The sequence below is a fragment of the Acanthaster planci genome, linkage group LG01 (genome assembly GCF_054643075.1).
Source record: "Acanthaster planci isolate LZ-2023a linkage group LG01, COTS_SCS, whole genome shotgun sequence".
Lineage (NCBI taxonomy): Eukaryota > Metazoa > Echinodermata > Asteroidea > Valvatida > Acanthasteridae > Acanthaster > Acanthaster planci.
The window spans coordinates 13,986,241-14,010,074 of record NC_141777.1 but is presented as its reverse complement, the minus strand read 5'-3'; the positions used below and the strand labels follow the sequence as shown (position 1 = coordinate 14,010,074).

The 23,834-nt window shown below is 47.0% G+C and overlaps 1 protein-coding gene across 3 annotated transcripts in view; it reads left to right on the top strand.

Moving 5' to 3' along the window:
- pnpt1 (polyribonucleotide nucleotidyltransferase 1) overlaps positions 1-23,834 on the top strand; it is a 50,619-nt gene that overhangs the window by 8,554 nt on the left and 18,231 nt on the right. For all 3 annotated transcript variants that reach the window (XM_022235254.2, XM_087136397.1, XM_087136351.1), the window contains exons 6-24: positions 41-104; positions 875-1,036; positions 2,138-2,324; positions 3,236-3,287; positions 3,964-4,021; positions 4,297-4,393; positions 4,912-5,014; positions 5,367-5,437; positions 5,557-5,593; positions 6,869-6,932; positions 8,367-8,456; positions 9,391-9,444; positions 9,814-9,923; positions 10,842-10,913; positions 20,021-20,165; positions 20,787-20,870; positions 22,300-22,406; positions 22,867-22,922; positions 23,690-23,768. In XM_022235254.2, coding sequence (XP_022090946.2) covers positions 41-104; positions 875-1,036; positions 2,138-2,324; positions 3,236-3,287; positions 3,964-4,021; positions 4,297-4,393; positions 4,912-5,014; positions 5,367-5,437; positions 5,557-5,593; positions 6,869-6,932; positions 8,367-8,456; positions 9,391-9,444; positions 9,814-9,923; positions 10,842-10,913; positions 20,021-20,165; positions 20,787-20,870; positions 22,300-22,406; positions 22,867-22,922; positions 23,690-23,768 — 1,692 coding nt within the window. The remainder of the gene's footprint in view (positions 1-40; positions 105-874; positions 1,037-2,137; positions 2,325-3,235; positions 3,288-3,963; positions 4,022-4,296; positions 4,394-4,911; positions 5,015-5,366; positions 5,438-5,556; positions 5,594-6,868; positions 6,933-8,366; positions 8,457-9,390; positions 9,445-9,813; positions 9,924-10,841; positions 10,914-20,020; positions 20,166-20,786; positions 20,871-22,299; positions 22,407-22,866; positions 22,923-23,689; positions 23,769-23,834) is intronic.

The window sequence follows — 23,834 nt, the reverse complement described above, 5'->3', positions numbered from 1 at the left end:
CATGTGTTTAGTAATTGGTAATTTGGTCTTGTACTTGTAGGTTGTATGTAATCTTTTAGCTGTTGATGGAGTGAATGATCCAGATGTTTTGTGCATAAATGCCGGTAAGTAGAGCGTTCTACACCTCATTTTTCTACCTTCAAAATCAGAAAGTAGTTGTGTTCATGTTTTCATGGTGTGATTCAGTTTTCAACACATGCTGATGTACATGTATTTGCAGCTGGCAATGACATGGACCCAGCTCTAGACAAGATTTGGCCTTGTGGCTGAATTCACATTTATATTGGCTCAAAATTGTAACAGTGCAAAAGGTATTGAAGTAACAAGTTAAATTATTACATCTTTTTAGCAGCAAACACAGAATGAATCCTTTATGAATTATTTTTTCCTGGCTTGCACCTGTAACACTTAAAAATGGATTCTGTTGGGGCCTTTCTTTCAAGCAAAAATTATTTGAGTTCTTGGTTAGACTTGGTTCTTGTTAGGTCGTAATGTGACATAATTTGAGAGCAACTTCGAAAAGTCATTAAATGCTTAAAATAATATCCGAAGCCTTAGTGTACTTCTGCATTATGGTGTGGAAAATGTCCCTTGGAACTGTGTATTTTAGAGTGTGCCTGTAATTGAAACCTGTCCTCAGACAACAAAATCAAAGCTGCCAATTTAAGACCAGTTCTGACATCTGAACATGAAAGTGAAGTTGATGTCGTGAAACAGTTGCAGCAAAATTCGCCACAATTTGAATTGTGTTCAACTTTCGCGTATTCCGAGCATGAATATTTGATCTGATATTGCAATGTGACATTCGTGTTTGCTTCAGCACCAAGTATAAACTGACCATTAGCATCTCTTCTTTCCCCTGGTATCTGTATAGCTTCCATGGCCTTGACATTGTCAGACATCCCCTGGAGTGGTCCTGTGGGTGCAGTCAGGGTGGGGCTAGTCGACGATGACATCGTCATCAATCCCACAAGGTTACAGCTGAGCAAGAGCCGTCTCAATCTTGTGGTGACTGGAGCCAGGAAGAGCAGCATAGGTGAAGCTTGCCTCTTGAACTTTAATATCATGTTGTGTGTCAACCTTGAGATATCCTGAACCTACAATCCTGGTCAAATCTCATGGACCCCTTCTCATCGCTGGGCCCCCTCTCAGTGTTAGGTCTGAATACGCCGTCTGTGCTCCAGCTCAAAATGACGACATTGACCATGGGAGTGGGAGACCTTGGGAGGGTATGGCTATTGACATGTGTCCCAACAATTTCGCCTAGATTGTAGCTTGGCATGTCCTTGTCCCTTGCTTTTCATGCATGTTCATTATATGCTCACTTTCACATTAGAATACGCAGGCCAATCTGTCTTGCATACATGAATGAGAACTTGTGAACATATTTGAGTTCCATGAAACATCTTTCTGATGTAAGTACCTCAGAAAACTTAAACCTAAGTGGGTAATAAAACTACTGTTGTTGGTTGTAGACACTTTTCTGGTTTGGTATGAAATGTTGAGTCCAATTTGTACATGGCAATCAGTGGCACCGGCATGAGCTTTTCACCAAACAGGGCTGTATTTCTCACCGTCTAAATTTCATTTTACACTGGCATTGCTGCATTCTGTGCTTCTGTGCGTAGTGCTCACAATGCATCAGTGTCCGTTACAGGAGCTTTTAGTTCAACGTGCATGAATTGACTTCTGTGCATGAAAAGGAAATTTATGAATAGGAATGAGGGTTTGATGGAGTGGTTTTTAAATGTTTGAATGGAATAGGGACTTAACTAATGATAACAGACAATCTTTCATGGTGGTTTAATTGACTTTCATTGTGTGAAATAGAGACTCTAGGAGTATTTAATATTTTGTCCTTTCCAAAATAGGAGACGTGTTTGTCATGTATACTGTGCTGCTGTTCAGGTTGCATTTACTTTGATGTCAGAAAGTAGATAAACTGGGGCCTTGTCCAAAACGAGCTTCCGGAGCTAAGGCTAGGTCTTTTGTCTGTGCATCTCTGCGTATTTCTAATGGAGTGAAGACCAAGACCTAGCTCTAGACAACAGATTCGGATGCAGCCTAACAATGCAAGACAGTATTGCTCAACATGCAGCTACAAAGGCAGGGAATGTGTCAATTTTTTTTCTGTCAGTAATGTTGGAGGCTTCCGCAGACAACATCCTGCAGAATGACTTTGTTAAGGCCATCCGGGCAGGCTTGAAAGAGACTCAGGTCATAGTTCAACAGATCGAAAGACTCACCAAGAGATGCGGGAAAGAGAAGAGGATACCAGAGAAACTGTTTGTGCCCCCTGAGGAACTTGTAGAGGCTGTTAGTAGGTAAGAGAGTGGTGGAACAAACTGTCTGAGCACTCAAGGATATCTTTAATTCTAGAATTTGTTAATGGGGTAGAGTTGTATAGTCAACATATGGGAGTGTCATGTGGTTTTGTGAGGCTTCAACCCTAACCCTACATAATACTACAAATTACTACGTAGAGTAAAATGTAGTAATCAGTGCTGCCGCTTGTAAGAGGACATGACGGTATTGTTCTCTGAAGCCATAAAATACAATAGAAAAGACAATGTACCACACAGTGCTGTGGCACTATGAATGCATGGCTTTATTGTTCTCTGTACGAGTAACAATGGAAGGAACCTAGCTAGAAGTAGTAATCTGTAGCGCTAGGTCCTTCAGGCTCAGACTACTTCTTAGTATTTTGTAGTACTGAGTAGTGTAAGCCAAACAATATGCTTGGTGGTTAGGGTTAACATATTCACCAAATACCTCTTTTCCCCATTGATTAACTTTATTTAGTGAATGGGTCTGTTTGTTTCACACGGATCTGGGTCGCGATCAGTGATCCCATGGCTGGTTTGCACTGTCCATTAGGCAGGATTTGGTGTCAGTGAGCCAATGACAGATCAATGATTGCAGTCTGGATCAGCACGAAACGAACAGGCCAATATCTCAACAAGAGCAACAAGAAATCTGTCCAATGTCTGCCCTTGTCTTCTATAACTCCCAAATGCAAGGAAATAAGGGACGTGATCACCTGTACCGATTTTTTGCTCTTTCACTAAAGCCAGTGAGTAGATGAACAGGATAAATATCCGCAGTAATTGGAGTGTATTTCTTAAGGAAGTTGGGGAAAACTGACATGTGGAATGCAAATGCTGCTTTGGAAGAATTTGCATTTGTCTAATAACAAGTTACACTTCAGTGACCATTTGTCATGTTTCTTTGATAGATTAACAAGAGAGAAATATTTTGAAGTCTACACAGATGTAACACATGACAAGGTAAGTTGGCATCATTCCAATATTTGCCATCATTTAAAAGAATGAGCCAGTTTCCAAAACTGTATCAAGATCTTTTCTTTGAATTTGCTTGCTGTAAAATTGGAAATGTTCTCCACAGCTACAAAGATAAAGGCAGTGTTAGTTTTTCTTTGGTAAATAATCTGTTGTGTATTTTAAGAAGAAGAGAACTGAAAATGTTCATGTTTTGACTCCTGCTGCATTTCTATTCGTTATCCACGAGATTGAAGGCTTCTTAGCTGTAATTTGGAAAATGGCACCTGTGTACACCAGAACAATGCAAATTCCCCAACGTTCACTGCCCATAACTACCAAAGCTTTCTTGTGGATCACTTTGAAGTCTGAAAATTAATGATGGGCAAGAGGAATTGTCAACAATAAAATTACCTACGTCAGCCTTATTTTGATATGATGGGTTGCATTTACCAATGTATAACAGCTCTTCATGTCTTTAGTTCTTGAGACATTTATTTTAGGCTTGGATTCAACTGCTCATAAAAAGGAAAAAAGGGTCATTACACAACAAGTGGGTTTTGGTGTTCAATATTGGAAATGTGTTTACCACATATGAATACATCGAGCAAAGACCATGCATTTACATGCATGCATGTATTATATAGAGTGAAAAGACTGAGTTTTCATTCCTTTTTTTTGGCAGTTTTCAAGAGATCGGGCTGCTGTTGCTGTGAAAGATGAATTTTTTGAGCAGGTCAAAGGTGAGAAAATGACTTCTTTTATGTTGGTAATATATCAAGGAAGACTTGAAAAGGCTTATCATCAGATGAAAAACATTAGTTGATTATGTTTAGGAATGATTATGTTTAGGACAAGACTGATAATTTGACCAAGACAATGGCATATTTAGATCATGAATATGTACAGGGTAAATGAGGGTCCACTCATTTCCTTCACCTGAAGTACATCGCCATGTTAACACACTTTCTATGAGTTGCTTTAATCAGCTCTCGTTGATTTCTGTTGTATTTCACAGAACTATTCCCCACTGAGGAGTCATATTTCATCAATGAAGCATTTAACTCAGTAGCCAAAGAAGTCTTCCGAAGTCTTATACTGGAGCAGGATAGGAGGTATACATGTAGCACTAGTGTAAAACACTTTGATGAGTCATCCTGGTAAAGACTTCAATTTATACATGTATGTGTGCCAGAGCTGTTAATCAATATGGCTCTTCAACATTTGGTACAGAAATTGACCAAGTTATGAAGGCACATTTTGGTTAATAAAACTTGAATTTTGTAAAATTTGAGTGGAGTAATATGTTGTGCAGAATAATTGTAATTTCGGAAGAGACGTGATTTTGCTGGCAAAACCTTTATGTTTTATATGTGTACTAACTCTGCTAGATACTGTTGCATGCTGGAGCAATAGTATTACAGCTAGAAAGGTTTTGCGATTGCACCCCCCACTGTAAAAGGTCAGGGAGGGAAAAATTAGAGGAAAAATGCAAACCATGCAAAAGATGGATTTTATGAGCTAAATACTAGGTTTTAGCCTTCTAAATAGCTTTCTCTAAAGCTTGGCAGCATGTGGAAAAGCTTGAGCACCAACTATTTCAGTGTCTTTTTGCTGTTTTGTGTCTTGGTAGATGCGACGGGCGGGATTTGAAGCAATTGAGAGACATCCGATGTGAGGTAGACTTGTTCAAGCCCCTTCATGGCTCAGCACTCTTCCAGCGGGGACAGACACAGGTACGATTCACGACACCAACAGAAATTTGTGGTTGTTAGCAATATGCTTGACTCATTGGTGGCAGTGTGAGTTACAGAGATTTTGGGTGTGCAAGGATATTAACCTGAGTTGCCTTTGCATCCATGGTTGTGCAGAACTGCACACAACACATCACAGCAGTCTGGCATTCTTCCTGAATTCAAGACGTGGAGTCGGAACAGTAGGAACCTTCAACACAGACAACCTTTGTTGAGTTTTTAAAGCAATCTTTGAATGAATATGAATATAAACTCAGAAAATTGTAAGGGAAATTTGCATTCCCACTTTATTCATTAGTTTATAAATGCTTTCTCATGTACTTGTATTCCGCAGTGTATGTGTACAGTGACCTTTGACTCCATCGAATCAGCTCTTAGAACGGATCCTATTCTGGAAATTACAGGGTATGTAGAAATACAAAACTTTCTAATCTAATTGAACCAAAAAAACACGACTTGAAAGAAAATGCCCCTTTTTATAAAGATCACCTTGTTTCATGTACTTTTTCCTGTTATTTTTACAGTGGTGTGAAAGAGAAGAATTTTATGCTACATTATGAGGTATGTTAGTAAACATCATGGAAGCTCAGTATGCTTCCTTTTACTTTCAGAAAGTTTTTACACACTGTGAACTTTGAGTGTGGTCCCAGCCAGACTTTGTTTTTGTTTGGGTATCACATGAGTGTTGACCCAGTGGTCAAAACTAGGTGCATTAGGTCAACATGTCAAATTTTATGTTTCTGTAGTAGCATGCAGGCTATGGTTTCAGTAAAAAGAGGAGATACTGATACACTTTATCGTGTTCCTGACCGTGTACAGGGATTCCCCTGACAAGTTATTTATCTCTCTAAAGACATATCTCCCTGTGGGAACTTACATGTACTTAAGGATGAATTTTCGGGCGTCTCCCGCCCTCGTCAGAGAAGATACTGTTTTTAGATTGTTATTAGTTCTTGTGTCAAAAATGGATGAGCAAAATTCACCTGTCAGTTTTGACATCAAAGTGGATTTTGATTTTCATTTCAAAACAGATAGCACTTTTCGTTGTCATCCCAGTCATTCGCTTGATGATTGACATGTAGACCTGGTTGTGGAGTGCCTACCTCACAACTAAAATGTATACCGTCAAGAGTAGCTTTCTTTGCGATTAAACACTGGCCCGATGTTGACTGGGACATAGCAAGCATTCTATGGTTTTATGCAATCTTTCTTACATTGAGAAACTAAGGGTCGACTGATTTCCAGAAGCATATTTAACAAATTTCAATTCAAATTAGATTAACTTATTGAAAGCCACCTAATGTGGAGATTGGTTGCCATTTCTTGTTTTGGGGAGATTTTTTAACAAGAAATTTTCACTGGGTGGATGAAATACCCTTGAATCGGCATGTTCTTACCATGTTTCCTGAAAGAAGTCCAATGTGAGCTTGGCTTGAAGGGACTAACCCCCCTTTCTTGAGCACCATAAAGCATGACATTCTAATATCTATGCAGTTCCACATTTTTCGCTTGGCTGGTTTAACAGTGTAGACTACAGGGTCACTATGCTGATGCAAGTGCTGTGTATCTTTTGGCTTGGGATACCCTTGTGTTTCTGCAATTTGTAAGTGCCTTATTTGTCACATGCAGGATACAACGTTCACACAAACTTAGAACCACCACATTAACGGTTTCAAATCCTGTGCACATTGGAAAAGAGACTGGAAGGGAACTTAGACCTGCAACCCTCAAATTCATTGGACCTGTATTCAAAATGCAGACCATTGTAGAACTTCACAGCATCACCGCCATTGATTATCAATCAATGCTGGTCTGCTCTTTGTATTTTGCTCTTAGTTTCCTCCTTATGCAACTAATGAAACAGGGAAGTTATCACCGGGAAGAAGAGAACTGGGTCACGGTAAGATTAAGTTTGAGGCATCATTATAGATTTGAGCTGTTGTGGACTGTGATTCAACACGTACATGTATTAAGCATTATGTTGTCCTTGCTTGGGCACAGATGAATCTAGGTAGATAGTCCTTCAGTGAAATCCAGTTGTTATTTAGGGCATGTTCAAGCGTTGACTATGGAATACACATATGGAGTTGCAGTCAGGTCACTAATGCCTACCTGTGCACCTGAGGATCTGTGAGGGCCCAGAAGAGGGACCTATTTTCCAAGGCCAAAACTGGTTAGAAAGAGCCATGTTGGTGGGAGTGTTCATTTTGCTGGAAGGCTTATATTTCATAGTCACTCGTAAACCAGGGAAGTGCAGTTCCCACCAAAGGAGCCTCTGTTCCTACAAAATGCACCCTCTCTTGGTCCCGCTCGGGGCCTATAGACCCCTTTTTGGTCACAGGCTTGAGGGAGGCGTGGACATGCACAAATGACTGAATGTTGCTCGCCCATATGTGTTTTGTAACACATCTCCCAGTATAAGATCAGAAAAGAAGCACTCTGGGTTTTACAGTTGAGGACACAAACCAGCCAAATGTTTTTAGTATAGTGCTCGATCAAGCTTGGTTGGAACCAGGCCCGGAGTACAGTTGCATCACTGGTTATTAATAACATTTTTTATAAGTTGAGTACCAAGGAAATCATTTTCATGAAAAAAAAAAAGATGACAGAGACCATGAATGCGGCGAGAGATGCAGCCAATGGGAAAATGTTAATGACAATGGGATTTTGCAAAGTAGTTCAACTTGGCTCATATGATTGGAACTGAATTGCATGAGCACATTGGTAAGAATCAACTAAATAGTGGTCAAAATTGTGTGCTCCCAAACTTTCTTAGAGCTTATTCAGTGTGTCCGAGCATTGTAGGAGACTTCTCACCTGCATTGACCATGTACCAAATTCATTTTGACATGCATCCTTTCAGAGAAGTTTATGTCTTTCATCGTAGATCATTTAATGTACACTTTATACTTTTCCAACAGTTGTCAACAGTTTTTAATATGAGCAGTATTGGAGCATGTGGTGTCAATAATGTTTGATCTCTGATTCAAGTCTGGGTTGCACACCAATCCCTACACTTCATACTGTATGTCATGCCAACCGTTGGTCTAACCATTGTGTGATTTGTCAAAAACTCGATATAAAAATTCTTTTTTTATCTTGTTTAACTCGGGAAAGCTGGTATCCCCTCATACATGTTCTGTGAAAAATAGCCTTCTTGAGATGGGCACACTGCCTGTAGCCATCACTAGTCTGGTTGAAAGACCCCCCCACCCTGCTCGCAGCTTTTCCTTGTGTGAAGTGGATGAAGATTTATTTTAAAAAGGAGTGGAAATTTTGTACAAGCAAAGTCAAATGACCCGACGGATTAAACTCTTAAATTGGTTTCTTACAGGTGCTCTGGCAGAGAAATCTCTCAAACCAGTCATCCCCAATGACTTTCCATTCACCATCCGGTTAACCAGTGAAGTACTAGAGTCCAACGGTAGGTGGTTATCTTAAAGCGCAATCAGGCGGGGCCAACATATCTCTCATAGGTTGAAAAAAGTTAAGAATCACTTTCATGTCAGTATGGATAGTATACAAATGTGATTTTGAATGTGAATAGTCGAGAATAGCACCCTGAGGTATTAGAGGTCGGCATACTTCACCACGGCAACATTTCAGTTCAGTATGGTTCAGTATGCTGTGGGCTCCTGGTAATCGTAAACAGCAAAAATAGTGACTGGCGTGGTGAATGGACCACTGATCGATCATGAGTGTGTGAGGCGCATTAGGGCCGGCAACCATTTAGACCCGGTTTGAAAAGGGCCCCCCGGTAAGCTCGCCCTGTTGCAAAAACCCCTTTCATACAGACCTGGCTACCGGCCTGGGATGTTGGACTGGTTGTTGATCTCGAACTTCTCCATCCTGGGGTCTATTGTTTGCAAGTACTGGTACATGTAATCTATCCCAGAAGGAACCTGCTTGTGGTTTTTAATCCTTCAGCTCTATACAATGTTTACCCTAATCCGCTTAGACCCCTATTCATCTGTGGAAGCATGATGGGGGAAGCCTTTCATCAGGGACTTTGAAATGCCGATGTGCAGACAGGCCTGATACCGGCCTGGAGTAGCCTGAATACCTGGCAGGCATTATACAGGGCGGGCTACTGGGGGACCCTTTTCAAACTGGGTCTAAATGGTCGCCGGCCCTTAGCAGACATGTTTGAAATGAATGTTCTTTCAGTGTGATTGGTTAAGGGCCACTTCCAATTCGTTGGGTTAAATTATGTGTGTGATTGTTGCAGAGAATCTCTTTTTTGGGGGCAAAGCACTTGATACACTTGAGATTTCAAATGATCTGGTATCATGTATGTTCTTTATAGACTATATGTTTTGGTTAGATTCTGCCATTGTTCTTTCCTGTGTCACTTGTAGGATCATCTTCAATGGCCTCTGCTTGTGGTGGAAGTCTGGCACTTATGGATGCAGGTGTGTGTTGTCATTTAGCCAAGTATTCATTCATTTGAACAGTGGGAAATGCTTGGATTTTTTATCGAAAAATTTTGCAACAAGGTGTGAAATCTAGCTTTGGTACACGGAAGCGTGTGTGTTAACTGGAGAGATATTTTGTAAAACTCAAACAATATTGGCTACAACAGGCTGTGTACAGTGTGAAGGTCAAGATAATGCAAGGTCCATCTCCACAGACTTCACAGATATGTGGAGATACATATGTCTGCTGGCAATGACTCAGAGTACTTGTGGCAAATTAACCCACCAGCCATCCTTGTGTGTGCAGCACAGAGGTTGAGAGGAAGAGAGGTCTACTTCATTGGAGTCTGTTGTGCTTTCTCATAGGAGTTCCCATCAGCAGCCCCGTAGCCGGCGTAGCAATAGGCCTAGTAGCAGCCACCGAACCGGACGATCCACACAGTATCACTGACTACAAACTTTTAACAGACCTGCTGGTGAGCACCCTTAGCCTGAGGGATATAAATGGGTTGAAATGAGTGTTAGGTTGTTCAGGGATAGGTATATCCCCTCCTCACCCCACTTGTTTGATTAGGGGCATGTGGGTGTATGGTGGCTGTGTCAGCCATTTTGACCCTAGGGTTTGTGGATATCTTCTCACTTTTTGAATGAGGTTTGCGTGGGATGTTGGGATGAAAGGTTCCCAACTTTTGACTGTTGATGCTTGGATGTAGATAGGGTATGTCCCCCCTTTTACCGAATGGCGGTATAAAAAAAAGATCACAGATATATATTGCCTATACTAAAACACAGAGGCGTTTTTAAGTACAGGCAATATAAATTCCCCTTTATATTAATTAAGGGTTTTTTTTTTAGACAGATATTTGAAGTGTATACATGTAGACATACAGTATTAAAAGGTTTGGAGTGTGTATTGAACTTAAGATGGTATGTGAAAATCAAACAGGTCTGCTGTTTTGAGCATTTAATGCAAGATAAAGTTGTGTGAATTGTTGGAGTGTCTGGTACCGGGTGTTTTGTGATGGTGTAATATTCACAAATGATTAAGTGTGTCTGAAGTTTCTTCCATAGTTGCCCGTGTAAAGCTTACATGTCATGCTCGTCAGAGAATTGCATAATCTTAAGCTAGATGTAAACCTATTGGCATTTACTTGCAAAACTGGGAGCAGAATGCTGCACAAGTAGAACATGTTAATCATGAGTATAGTTTGAAGCTATGAGACATTTACTCTTTTGTGACACTGTCAAATGCTTTGTTCACCAAATCTTACAATGTAAACAAGTACGTAAATGCCCTGTCCGGATTAGAGTACAATGTCAGAGATGTTTACGAGTAACTCTCATTAAATAAATGTGTTATTGAACGACTTCTTTGGGGTCTTTTCATGTCACAGGGTATTGAGGATTACATGGGTGATATGGATTTCAAAATGGCTGGAACCAAAAAAGGCGTAACAGCGCTGCAGGTAATGTCTATAAACGTTGTGTTGGGATAGCTTGTCCTAGTACTTCGTAGTAACAGCCCCCCTCTCCCGAAAAGTTTATAGTCTCTTGTGTCTATCAGATCGAATAAAAATGATTGTGCTTTTATTACACTAAAGAAGATCAATATTAGGGTCTCTGGGTGCGTAATAGTTTCATTGGATGTTGTTTCTCTGAATTCTCTAGGCTTACAAATGGGGTCAGATAGACATTTTCTTCAGACACATTTTGCAACTATTAATGTCGATATATATGTTGGGAGGAGGGAGATGGAAGGTGAGAATGTGTGCTCCTCTAATTTTTGAAGAGGGAATAGGCATAAGATTATATTCAAAGTTTTTCACCCAGATTTTTAAAGGAAAATAAGGCAATAACATGAGGATGAGGTCAGGATAATGCAGAGGTAAGTTTGAGACAAAACTGCAATCAGAATTATAAGAAAGAGGGCTAAATGTGGCTTTGTGTATATGAATAAATAAGGGAATAAATATGTGATTGGATTGTTTACGTTTAACCACTTTGCACCGGTGGCAGTTATCAATGTTGATGATGCTCGGGCGGGATAATTATCTTTTTTTCTGTTTTCAAAATTCTGTAACTCTCCGACGGTCTGGGGGTTCCACATAGAGGCAAGAAAGCACACTAGGCTCAGAACATTGGTTACGAGGGCAAAACCTGTTTATTTTGCAACACAATCAAAACTCGCCCGTCTGAAGACTCGCAACAAAACACAACTCTCGAGGCCGCCTAAAGAAGCCTCTCAGCGCTGGCGTGGCGTGGTCTCCCGGTTGGTCCAGCAAGGGCGCCGTTAGACTGGCGCCCCACTCGACCAGCCAGCCCCCGGTGCCACACCGCCCCCCCCCCCCGAGGACCCTTGTTAGCCCCCGAACAAGGCGGTGGACGCCGGCAGCCGGCACAACCAGGAGACAGGTCCCCACCGCGCCCGTACAGCTCACGATAATTTTAGAGCAACCTAAAAAAAAAAACACGTCAAGAAATGGTTTAGAACAATGAGTTTAGAACAACAAGGGAAAACCGCTACTTGGAAAACAAAGGGTGAAAGCGATGGTGGGAAGCTGTTGTCTCGATGTTCCCTTACTGGCGAACCTTCCTGATGGGGCACGGGGTGGCAGCTGGCGCTGGACTTCCGTCTGCCAGAAAAGGGCCTCCCAGAACCCAGCTGGGACCTACTCGGGGTAGCGTGGTGGTGGGGGAGCCCTGGGTGGCAGGATCCCTCCTACAGAAGGCTGGGTGGCCATGGAAGGATCGACAAAGAATTGGCCATACTGCTGCCCATCGTAGGTGCTGAGCATGCACCCAGGCACTTCTATATGTTGGTGATCAGGGTTCTCGTCAGGCGGTGTCCAAGCTCGTCAACCCCTATTGGCGTCTGCTCCAGTCTCCACTCGCTATGCAGGTGCTCGCAAAGAGGGGTGGGCATTCCCGTCCCGGGTAGCGTCGCAGGGTTGTAGGGTCGCCACGTCGCCCAAGCACATCCGGGCCCCGTTGGCAGCATCACTGTAGTACCCGGAGGCAGATGCTCACAGTTCCCACACCACGGTGGAATGGGAACGTTGGAGGACACCAGGAGTCGGTCTGCACTCCGTCTTCCTTCGGACACTGCCGGGAAGGGGACCCGGCTGCATTGGGGCTCCGGGCCAATGGTGCATGGCAGGCCTGGTTGGGAGGTGGAGCCACGTGGTCACGGCCCCCCGGCCGCTTTTGGTGGCACCGTCGCCTCTGCCTCTCCTGTCTCCTTGTGGAGCGGCTCCTCCCGGGCGGCTCCGGTTGGGGGTGAGGCGTCTGAAGGTCTCCTCCCGGGACCAGGCGTGGTTGCGAGGGCGAGCTTCCCCGAAGCTTGGGGTCCCCGTCCAGCTCAGTGTCGCTAGCATGGACATCCAGCATGTCCGCATCCTCCACCTGGATGGTGTTGACCGCGACCCCTTTGCAGAAGTGGTGGCCTTGGCTCGTTTTATATCATGTTGAACCTTGTTTCTCAAATGTCACCGTAACACATTGCTTTGATAATATTGTAGCGTGTCCTACAGATTGTGCTCCGACACTAATATAGACACACACACAGCCACACATTGCCAATCTGGGCAAGAAATCTGTTTTATTTCTCTAGCGTTAACCACAATATGTTTTAGACAAGTTCTAAACATGGTGCCTCTCCTCGTGCAGGCGCAAGGCTGGAAAACCATTGGCCGTTCGAATACCAGCGGGGGCAGCCAGCCAACTCCATGCGGGTCCGAGCTGGCGCCTCCACCGGCCGGACCTGCCGGCGCTACACCGCCCCCTCCGAGGACTCTTGTTTGTCCCCGAACGAGGCGGTGCAACCTGGTGGGCCAGCCTGAGGCCATCCCGGTCACCCCTGAGCAGCTTACAAGGAGTGGAACAAAGCAACAAGTACAAGTCTGGTGGGTTCCGAGGGTCTTCTCCGCTACCATGGGGCTCGAACCTGCCCTCCTGGGTGCGACGGTCGTACTGCTGCTTCTGGTAGCTCTGAGTCCGCCTCAGGTGTCGCCGGGCAAACTTGTGGGCTCACGTGAGCTTTGCTCTCAGCTCGTCGACGTAATTTAGTGCCTCGGTAGTCTCCGTCCGTTCCTCCGGTGATCCCACAACGACATCCAGGGGAAGTCCCACCTCCCTCCCGAGCAGGAGCATGTTCGGGGTGAGCCTGGTGCTATCGTGCTGGGAGGAATGGTAGGCCATCAGGACGTAGGGAAGATGTTCGTCCCAGGCGTCCTGATTCTCAGCCACAAACAAGCTCAGCATGGTCTTCATGGTTCGATTGAACCGTTCGACCATGCTGTTGGACTGGGGGCGGAATGGAGTCGTCCTGGTGTTGTGGATGCCCAACAGCTGGCAGACCCCGCGGAACAGGCCCACCTCGAACTCCCGCCCTTGATCCGTGTGGATCTCGAGGGGTGTCCCGAAGCGCGTGATCACCTGCTCCACCAGGGTCTTGGCCACAGTCTCGGCCGTCTGATCCGAAGGGGAAACGCCTCCACCCACTTCGTGAAATAGTCCGCCGTTACCATTATGCTGGTGTTTCCGGCCTTGGTTCGGGGCAGGCATCCGGTAAGGTCAATGGTGATCCGCTCCATGGGGGCCCCCACTAGGTATTGACACTTCTGGCACCACTCCTCAGCCTGCCGTCTCATTTCCCTCCAATACACAGGAGCCTGCCTGAGTCGGGCCACGGTCCGAGCGACCCCGAGGTGTCCAGCAGTTCGGTGGTTGTGGGCAAGAAGTAGAACCTCTGGCACCCTGGCCTGCGGGACGGCGATCTTCCAGGTGGGGGCCCCCCGTCGGCCCTTGCCCACTTCACTTGCAAGACCCCTCGGAATAGGTGCAGGTTGTCCCATCTGGACCACCAGCTTTTGACCCCGGCGCTGAGGTCGGAGATGTCCTCCCATTCAGGCCGGTCGCTCCCCGCCACCAGCCACTGGCGGACCGGTCCCAGCTCCGGGTTGTCCTGCTGCTCCTGAGCTAGATTGCTCAGGTCCCAGACCTCGGGAAACCCATCCAAAATTGAGTCATCCTCCTCTCCGTCCATGTCGGCTGTCGCAACCAGGGACTCGTCCTCCGCCTCTGGCGGCCGGCTCCGAGGGGGGTCCGAATCCGCCAGAGGGGCCGGCACCGTGTAACATTCTTGGTCAACCTCTTGGGAACGCCTGCACAGGCCGCAGGGTATCCAAGAGACGGCGTCGGCATTGATGTGTTTCCGCCCTGCTTGGTGTTCTATGTCAAACTCGTAGCACCCCAGCCTCTGCAGCCATCTGGCTGTCTGCCCCTCTGGCTCTTTGAAATTAAAGAGCCAGCACAGCGAGCCGTGGTCTGTCCTCAACAAGAAGCGTTTCCCCAACAGGTAGTGCTTAAAATAGTGCACTAAGTGCACGACCGCCAGGAGCTCCTTCCTTGTCTTGCAATAGTTCCTCTCCGCCTTGGTCAGGACCCGACTCCCATAAAATACTACCCGCTCTCCTTGCTCCCCCTCCTGGGAGAGAATGGCCCCGATCGTGCAGTTGCTGGCATTGATATCCAAGATATAGCGCCTTCCTGGGTCCAGATATCGCAACACCGGCGCCGTAGCTGGGGCATCGTGCAGGTGTTCAAACGCCGTCTGGCAGGCATCGGTCCACACAAACTCCTTCTGGCTCTTGTTGGTCAAAGCATGGAGGGGCTGGGTGATCTTGGCAAAGCAGGCAATAAACCGCCAATAATTTGACATCAGGCCCAGGAAACTCTGGACCTGCGTCACGTTCGTCGGCCCTGGCCAACCACGGATCACTGCGACCTTAGTGGGGTCTGTCCGCACCCCCTCCGCCGACACCAAGTGGCCCAGAAAGGACACCCTCCGTCTTGAAAAAGTCACATTTCTTGGGTTTCAGTTTGAGGCCGATGGTCTGGAACCACCCCAGTGCCATGGCCAGCCTCTGGTAGTGCTCCTCAAAGGTCCGCCCCCAAACTATCACGTCATCGAGGTAGACGATGGCCACTTGCCTCTGGAGACCCCGCAGGACGCGCTCCATCAGATGCTCGAAGGTGGCTGGAGCGTTACAGAGCTCGGAGGGCATCACGGTAAACTGGTAGAGGCCGCTCTGTGTCCCGAAAGCTGTCTTTTCCTTGTCATCCTCCGCTATGCGGACCTGCCAGTACCCGCTGGCCAAGTCCAGGGTGTTGAACCACCTGGCTCTCTTGAGTGCGTCTATGTTATCTACACTATCGCCCGAGCTCCGAGAAGAGCCTCCCTGGCAACCGTGGCCCACTGGGCCGCCCTCGGTGTTCCAAACGGAACTTTCTGTGGGGCAGGGCTCTGGAACCACCTGTTGAGAACTCTCCTCGGGGTCGATCACCGCGCCTTCTTCCACGGGGGTGAACATGGCCTGACGACTCCCCTTATAGACTGTAACCGGGTCTCCCGTCGGGTTGAATACTCGGCACCGCCACGGCCCCCAGACTATCCACAAGGCCCGTCGCGACGGCCACCTGTCAATGGTCTGTGGCCGCCAGGCTGGGGTACACCATCCCCACTCCGCGGGCACGATCTCTGCAGACTTTCCCAGTCACGATTGCCTCTTGGCCACTTGGACCCGTGCCACCACCGGCTTGCAGCTCGGCCCCTCCAGGGGAACTAGCTTGCCGTCAACCACAAGTGAGTTGTCGCTCCACCTCCACTTGCAGCGGTGTTTAGCCAGGAAGTCTATCCCCACAATGACGTCAGGTTCGATGTCCGCCACGGTGTAGGTGTGTAGGGTGCACTCGTCCCCCAGCTGGAGTTTGAAGTCGGTGACTCCGTGCGCTTGCATCTGGCTACCATCAGCCATCCGCAGAGTCAGTCCAGCTTGCTAGTGGCGTAGTTGGCCCGGTTTGCCGGTGCTACCGGTGTCTCCCTGTGTCGGGCCGCTGGCCCTGTTTCTGCCACCAACAAACACGGCGCAGGGGCCAACTTCGGCAGCGCCGTCAAGACTGGCTCTGCCAGCGGCCGGCCTTGGACGGCGCCGCCCTTCCCCTTTCCGCACGGGCAATCCTGGCGGAAATATCCATACTCGTGGCACCCATAGCACTGGACCCGTGAGGGGGCGCCAGGCGAGGGTGGATCCCCACCTGCCACCCCCACCTTGCCTGGCGTACCTGCGGAGGGTTCCTGACCACCCGAACCTCCTTGGCCCCGATCTGACCCTTCCGCTGATGGGCCTGGGACTTCAAAAAGGCCTTCATCTCAGGGGGCAGGGTAATCGCCTCTGTCAGGGTCGTGGCCTTCCAGGCGAAGACATGGCGCTGCAATTGTTCGTCCCCCAGGGAATTCCGGAAGGCCTCCACTGCCAGATCTTCACGCACCTGCGTGGGTAAGGTGGGGTAACTCCGGAGGACTAACCGTCGGATGGACCTCCCCAGTTTCTCTAGGGACTGTCCCCGACTGGCGCACCCGCATGGAAAGTTGAGCCCGATGGAGCGGCACCTGTGAAGCAACTCCAAACCGCTGCTCGAAGTGTTCCACGTAGTCCTTCCGGGCCTCCGGCGATAAGTCGGTGAATGCCTCCGGAGCCAGTCCCCGCTGATGGGAGGCCAAGTACCCCGCCTTCTCGGCCTCGCTCCGTCTATTGACGGTGGCCACACTCTTGAAGCACGTAATGTTATCCGCCCAGGACGAGCTTCCGTCATACTGGTCCGGAAGTAGCTCCGGTCTTCGATCCTTCTGATCGGCTGCCCCCACTCGGGGATCTGCTTCGTATGTCTGTGTTTGGATCCGGGGGGATCCGCCTCAACCAGGCGTGTGCGTATCCCCAGTTGGGGATCTGCCTCAACCAGGCATGTGTATATCCCCGGTTTGGGATCCGCCTCGTGTGTCTGCGCGTAGATCCAAGGGGGATCGGCCATGTGCGTCTGTGCGTGGATCCGAGGGGGATCCGCCTTGCACAGACGTGTGTGGATCCCTGAGTGGGGACCCGCCTCATGAGCATGTGTGCGGATCCAAGGGGGGTTCCGCCTCATGAGCATGTGTGCGGATCCGAGGGGGGTTCCGCCTCATACAGGCGCGTTCGGATCCTCAAGCGGGGATCTGCCTCGTGAGTTTGAGCGCGGATCCAAGGGGGTCCACCTCGCGCATCTGTGCGTGGATCCGATGGGGATTCGCCTCATATAGATGCGTGTGGATCCCCGGGTGGGGATCCGCCTCATAAGTTTGCACGCGGATCCGAGGCGGATCTGCCTTATACAGATGCGTGCAGATCCCTGCGCAGGGATCCGCCCTAACCGTGCCACCCATCGCAGTTTTGCCACGCGGGAGCGTCCGCATCTCGCTATTTATCTCACAAACTCCAGCTAGCTCGTCTCGCCCCCCTCCTGACGACCGTGGCCGCGGCCTCGCAGCACTCCAGGCGTTACGCCACACCAGCCACGTCCCCGGTATGCGAGGGTGCCCCGAAACCTGTCACGGGTCTGACCGTGCTCCGAGAGGGACGCTTCCTTAGCCTTCGTGGCGCCGCAAGAGGGCGCCCCTGTAATATGGCTAGTATTACAAGCTTCAGCTACCTTGCACCGAGGCTCCTACCCCACGGCAGCCGCCCGGCCGTGCTCCGGGAGGAACAATCTCTCGGCCACGACGGTACCGCGAGAGGGCGCCCCGACACTACCACAAGACATGAATGAACTTCCAACCGGCCCCCGCTAGGACCCCCCAGCTACCGACCCACCCTAATGGGGCTCCGACTGGAACGCCTTTCCCAGTGTGTCCCTGCTGCCAGAGGGCACCCCGCGGATGCGTGCGATGGGTGTACTAGCGAGGGGTTGGGAGGATGTCGCCTGGGATGCCCCGCCCCCTCCTCAGAGACCGGGAAAATGGTTGTGCTCCAATCGGAACGGCACTTTCCTTGCCCCATCGACTTTGGGAGGGGGGAAGTCGCCCAAGGACTACGCAGACTTGGCTGCATTCTCCAGGGGACCTAAGCCAAGATTGTGCCACGCCGCGCTCTCTACGCACTCGATACCCTCGAATTTCCACCTCCCGCTCCTGTTCCAGATTCCCCGCGAGGAATGTCTCCAGCTCGCCCGCCAACCCAGGTGAGTCCCACGTCGCCTTCGCAGTCTGGGCCCCCGACCACGAGGCCCCGCACTGGCCGGTGCTGCCGCCCAAATCATCCACCCATTCCATGACACAGAAAAGGCGAAGAGTTTACCTGTTTTTTTACAGCTATCCAGCGTCTCGCCGCTGCCACCAGTTGTAGTGTGTCCTACAGATTGGGCTCTGACGCTAATATAGACACACACAGCCACAGATCGGCGTTCTGGTCAAGAAATCTCTGTTTTATTTCTCTAGCGTTAACAACAATGTGTTTTAGACAAGCTCGAAACATGGCGCCTCTCCGCAGGGACTGCGCAGGTGCGAGGTGGGAAAACCGCGGGCTGTTTGCATACCAGCGGGGGCAGCCAGCCAACTCCATGCGGGTCCGAGCTGGCGCCCCCACTGGCCGGACCCGCTGGCGCTACAATATGCCGCCTGATGCTTCAAAATGAGTCGTTTGATGTTGGGCGTGATTCATTCCTTATTAGTACGATGCACTGTAACAGTTCTCATTGGAAAGAACAGGATAAGACAGGTGTGGATTGTGTCATAGAAAACTGTGCATTTATCATTCATGTCTTCGGCTGCATACTCTTCTGACCAATCATGCTGCAAGATCCAGGACCCATACTGCCTAATTTTACTGTCAGGCATGGGTCTTACTGCTCATCTCAATTTTTTGTTTGGGGGCAGGACTCGCTCACAAGGGAAAAAAAATATACACCGATGGTCACTAAAGCCAAGTGGAGCACTGATTTCAGGCTCCTGATACACGTCAGCCATATTTGTAAGGAACTTGCTGCATTAAAACTTTGTTTGGAACAGTTGCCTTGGATTTGTAACCACTCCGTACTGGGTTTCCCAGTACCAGAGGCCTCGGGTTTGTATGTGTAGCCGGGGTGCCTGAAATGGGACAAAGGAGCTCGGCCTTGTAACAAAAGACTGTACTTGGAACAAAAGACCTGCAGCTGGGAAATCGGCACAAAGTGCTGGCATTAGCGGAGGTAATCGGTCATAGTTTTGAAATAGTATACCACTGTTTGCGGCATTCAGCACCCGCGGATTATCAACGGCTACAAAAGTGCTCCAGCACTGCAGTGATGAGCGATACAGTATGCTGCATGCCAATCTGGCCAAATTTGAAAAGACATCACTGCCATTCAGCAATGCGCTGGGCCAATTTCAGGAACAAAGGAAGCTACACAACACCCGCACAATGTGGGCTGTCTTTACTGGGCGGTAGGCTTGGCTGCAATACCCGGTGTCAATGGAGGTTGCCTGTCACATTAGAGTAGCCACCTGACAGTCATTTGTGTAGGTGTTAGCATCCAGTAAATGAAGTTATGAATTTGTGCAGAATTTTGAATATGGAAATTCTTGAAAATTGCCTGGAAACTCATCCTGCATATGCAACTTCCACCCAGCATGAAGTGGTTAATGGTCTTGGTAACCATTTTAATGGGTTATAAATTAGAAAAAAGAAGGGAAATGTGATGAATTTGTCTTTTCTGTGCCTGTTAGACTGATCTGAAGTTGCCAGTCCCTATGAAGATCATCGTTGAAGCCATTCAACAGGCGACAGCTGGAAAGAGTGAGATTTTAACGATCATGGCAACCGCTCTGAAGAAATCCAGAGATAGCCGCAAGGAAAACAGCCCTGTCACAGGTAGAGAGGCTGGTTCATGCCGAGTAGAAACGAAAGATGTTGTGGAAGTATGCACAACTGACTTTATTGAAATGGGTCTTTTTTGAAGGGGTCCTGTGGGCAACACCCACTTTGGAGCATTTAGATGTAGATGTATCTCATGCTGTGCAACAATATGGGTGGTACACAATTTAGTGCGCCACCAAGAGGTTCCATGGACAGGTCTTTTTCACTTGTATGCATCAGCTGTGCTGTGCACGGGGAACTTGACTTAGTCCGAATGATTGTCTGGGACGAAGATTAGAAAGAGCTTTTGAGCATCAGTGTTAATAAAACAAGGTGGTTGTCTTTAGAGATAAGGAATGCCCTGATAGATAACAAAATTTCGTCAGGTTGCCCAGTGATGTTTGATCCAATGCAAATTCCGGCGAGTTGGCCATGCTTTTGTCAACCTTTAACTTGAAAATGGCCTCCCTGTGGCAGCCCCTTGGTGGTGCACTGTATTGTAAATTGCCCGTAATGACTGATCTACCTAGTAAATCTAGGCTCCTAAGGTGATCCATGGAGAAATACTCTACAAAATCCTGGTTTATTGCACATGATCAACAAGGCCATCCTATGTGATAATTGTGTGTATTTCAGAAAACCTTGAAGTCCCTGTCGCTAGAAGGTCAAAGTTTGTTGGTCCTGGAGGTTATAACCTGAAGAAGCTAAGGGCAGAAACAGGTAAGTAGCTGATATGAACCCAGTTGCAGATATACTGCACTTGTTTTAGTCACCTTGTGCAAAGATCAATCTGTATGAAATTGTATCCAGGTCAACTTAAAACTAGTTGATTCATACCCATGCACAGTGGTAAGAAGGTTGCTTCATACTAGCCTCAACACCAGTCCACTTGAAGCCCACTTAAGTTGAATTGTGCCTTGTCCGATTTGCACTCTCATTTTGGGCAGCTGTCCTGTCATGGCTTTTCTGTATTTTTACTAGGATGGGAATGTGTGGACTGTATGATTCTATGCACTCATGCTCAGTGAATTAATGAAACTAAATTAAGGCTCCCTGTGCATCTCTGTGGTCTTGACAATGGATGTAATGGATAAACATGATCAGCTGGATTTCTGACAACAGGAACACTGACAAGATGTGCTGGTGTACCATTCTTGTCTGTTTGGAATATGAAATTTGAAAGCACTGAGCACTGGAACACAAGCACTTTTTAAAACTGACAGGAACCTCGCACAATTTCTATCTCATGAATTAAAATTCTTATTGCACAATCAGTTTAGGTAATTGCATTCATTTATATTGTTGACAAGAATTTACTGATCCAACCTTCCAGTATTCCCACCGTGTAATAACACTGAAGGGATGGAAAGGAACATTCATCAGATTTATGTACAAAAGCTTTTGTGTAAAATATCAAATGGTATAGTGTGAAATGATGGTGGAAATTATCTGTTTGAATGATTACAATCAGGAATGAAACACCCAGATACCTGTACACTGAAATTGTTCACTGTTGTCATGGCTGTTGATCTGTTTTTTATGTCCCACTGTCAAAGCCAGCAGGACAGATTTCTGCTCCAGTGATCCATGTGTGCGTGTGACTCAGCTGTTTGAAAATTTTGGACTAGATCAACAGGATGTGTATTCCCATACTGATGTATTCCCATAATAACTATGGTTCAGTAGGAGTGGAATCCCCATGACTAATGGATCAAGAATTTCAGTTCATTTGCCATAACCCGTGTGGAGGGGAGAACGAAACAGGTCCACATATTGCGGGGTTTCGAAGATTGTTTCACACTGTGCACACAATGTTTTCCTTCTCTCCATATAGTGTTAGGGGTTCTGGGGTCAGGGTTGTCTGTGGCGAAATTAAGAGGGACATCCAGTGAAATTGTCAAAACTCCAGCTTCAGTGGGTGTTCAGTACATGGGAAATTAATGCGAATGAGTGTGTTGGTACCAGGCAAGTGTGATATGAGTGTATCAGATGCAAAAGGGCCATATTAGGTTTGTTTTGGCTTTTGCGTGATGAAATGTAATGCGCTTTTATTTTACTTTGTTAATTCCAGCATCAAAATGGAAATGCTGTATCCCCATGGCCCTGCATTCAACAAGTATTTATTGAGAGTTTTACCGTTCCCTCTCAGGTGTGACAGTCACACAGCTGGACGAGAGTAACTTTTCCATCTTTGCGCCGACGCCCAGCGCCATGGACGAAGCCAAGGAGAAAATAGAACAACTGCTGCAGGAAGATGTGAGATTCGTAGTCTCTGAATTCACACTAAATGTCGCTTGTCAGGAAGTCATCTGGGGTCAGAATCCTATCAATGATGATGATTACAAAGATCCCACAGCTATTTTCCCCCTTCTCTTCTGATCAAATCAGTCCCAAAGTGCCTGTGCGTAGTCTATGGCAGAGTTTCATGTCCTAGGACTGCTAGGAAACACAATGCGTTGTCCCCTGGTATAGGAAATCATACTAGTGTTTGCCACATGTCAGAACTCTGTAGGATGATCATGCAGTGACATCTGCTGGTCTCACATGGGATTCATGCTCCATAAAGAGTTGGTTGATGGTCCCACATGTAGAAGTTTTTCATGTATCTGATGAGGAGGGAGAGTGATTATAGAATGCCTGGAAGACAGCATCAGAGGATGGATGCACTAAACCTTTGCCTTAATTTTCTTGGTGGATTTTTGTCCTCCATTCACAGAAAGAGCCACAGCTTGACTTTGGTGCTATCTATGTTGCCACAATCACAGAAGTCAGGTGAGCGTACCCAGGCCGTTACCACATTTAGGGGACAGCTTCTTTTGTCAGGAAATTTAAGACCATAATTGTGGATACAAAAATGTGGCCCGTAACGTGTTGGTTCTGACAACAAGTATATTTCAGCACGAGTGTACGTGTAATTGCCAATACTAAGCAGCCAGTATACATGGATATTTATTTTGGGTCTGCGAATAAAGAGGTCCACATAATGCCGGTTGTGCAACGTTGTGTGGACTAAGCTGGGTCCACAAAAGCTTAATCCTCTTTCTGGAAAACAGTTTTAGAGGCGTTTTGGGGTTAGAGTGATTCGTAGCATGAGGAAGTAGATGAGTGAAAGGAAACCATCAACCCAAAGCAAGCGTAGAATGAGTGTTTTCACTGGTTTTCTTGACTGCATAAAAATAAAGGAATCTCTGTGCAAAGTGCAAAATTTGGTTCTGGTTTCCACCCTTGTGTATTAGGTGGTTCAGATAGTGTATTTGAGATTATTTGCATATAGAGTTCCGAAGTAAATATGTCACGCAAGTTATGTGTGCAAAAGGCATCAGCACGAAAATCAGTGTGTGAACCAACATACACGCGTAATCTATTGGTTTGCACCGCACTTCCTGGTTCAAAGTGATGTCAGACTTCGGTACTCTATATAGAATGTTTATTTTTTATACACTTGACATGTCACTGTGCTGAATGTATAAACAAAAGTATTAACAAGAACTTGTGTGACCGAGCCTGTGTTTCAGATTTTGCTTTGTGTTTATTCACAGGGAGACTGGTGTCATGGTGAAGCTGTATCCCACAATGCAACCTGCTTTGCTTCATAACTCACAGTTGGACCAGAGAAAGGTAAACTGGTACTTTTGTTTGCCGTAATCAGGACAAAAAAATTGTGTTTCCAATAACTTGAATGAC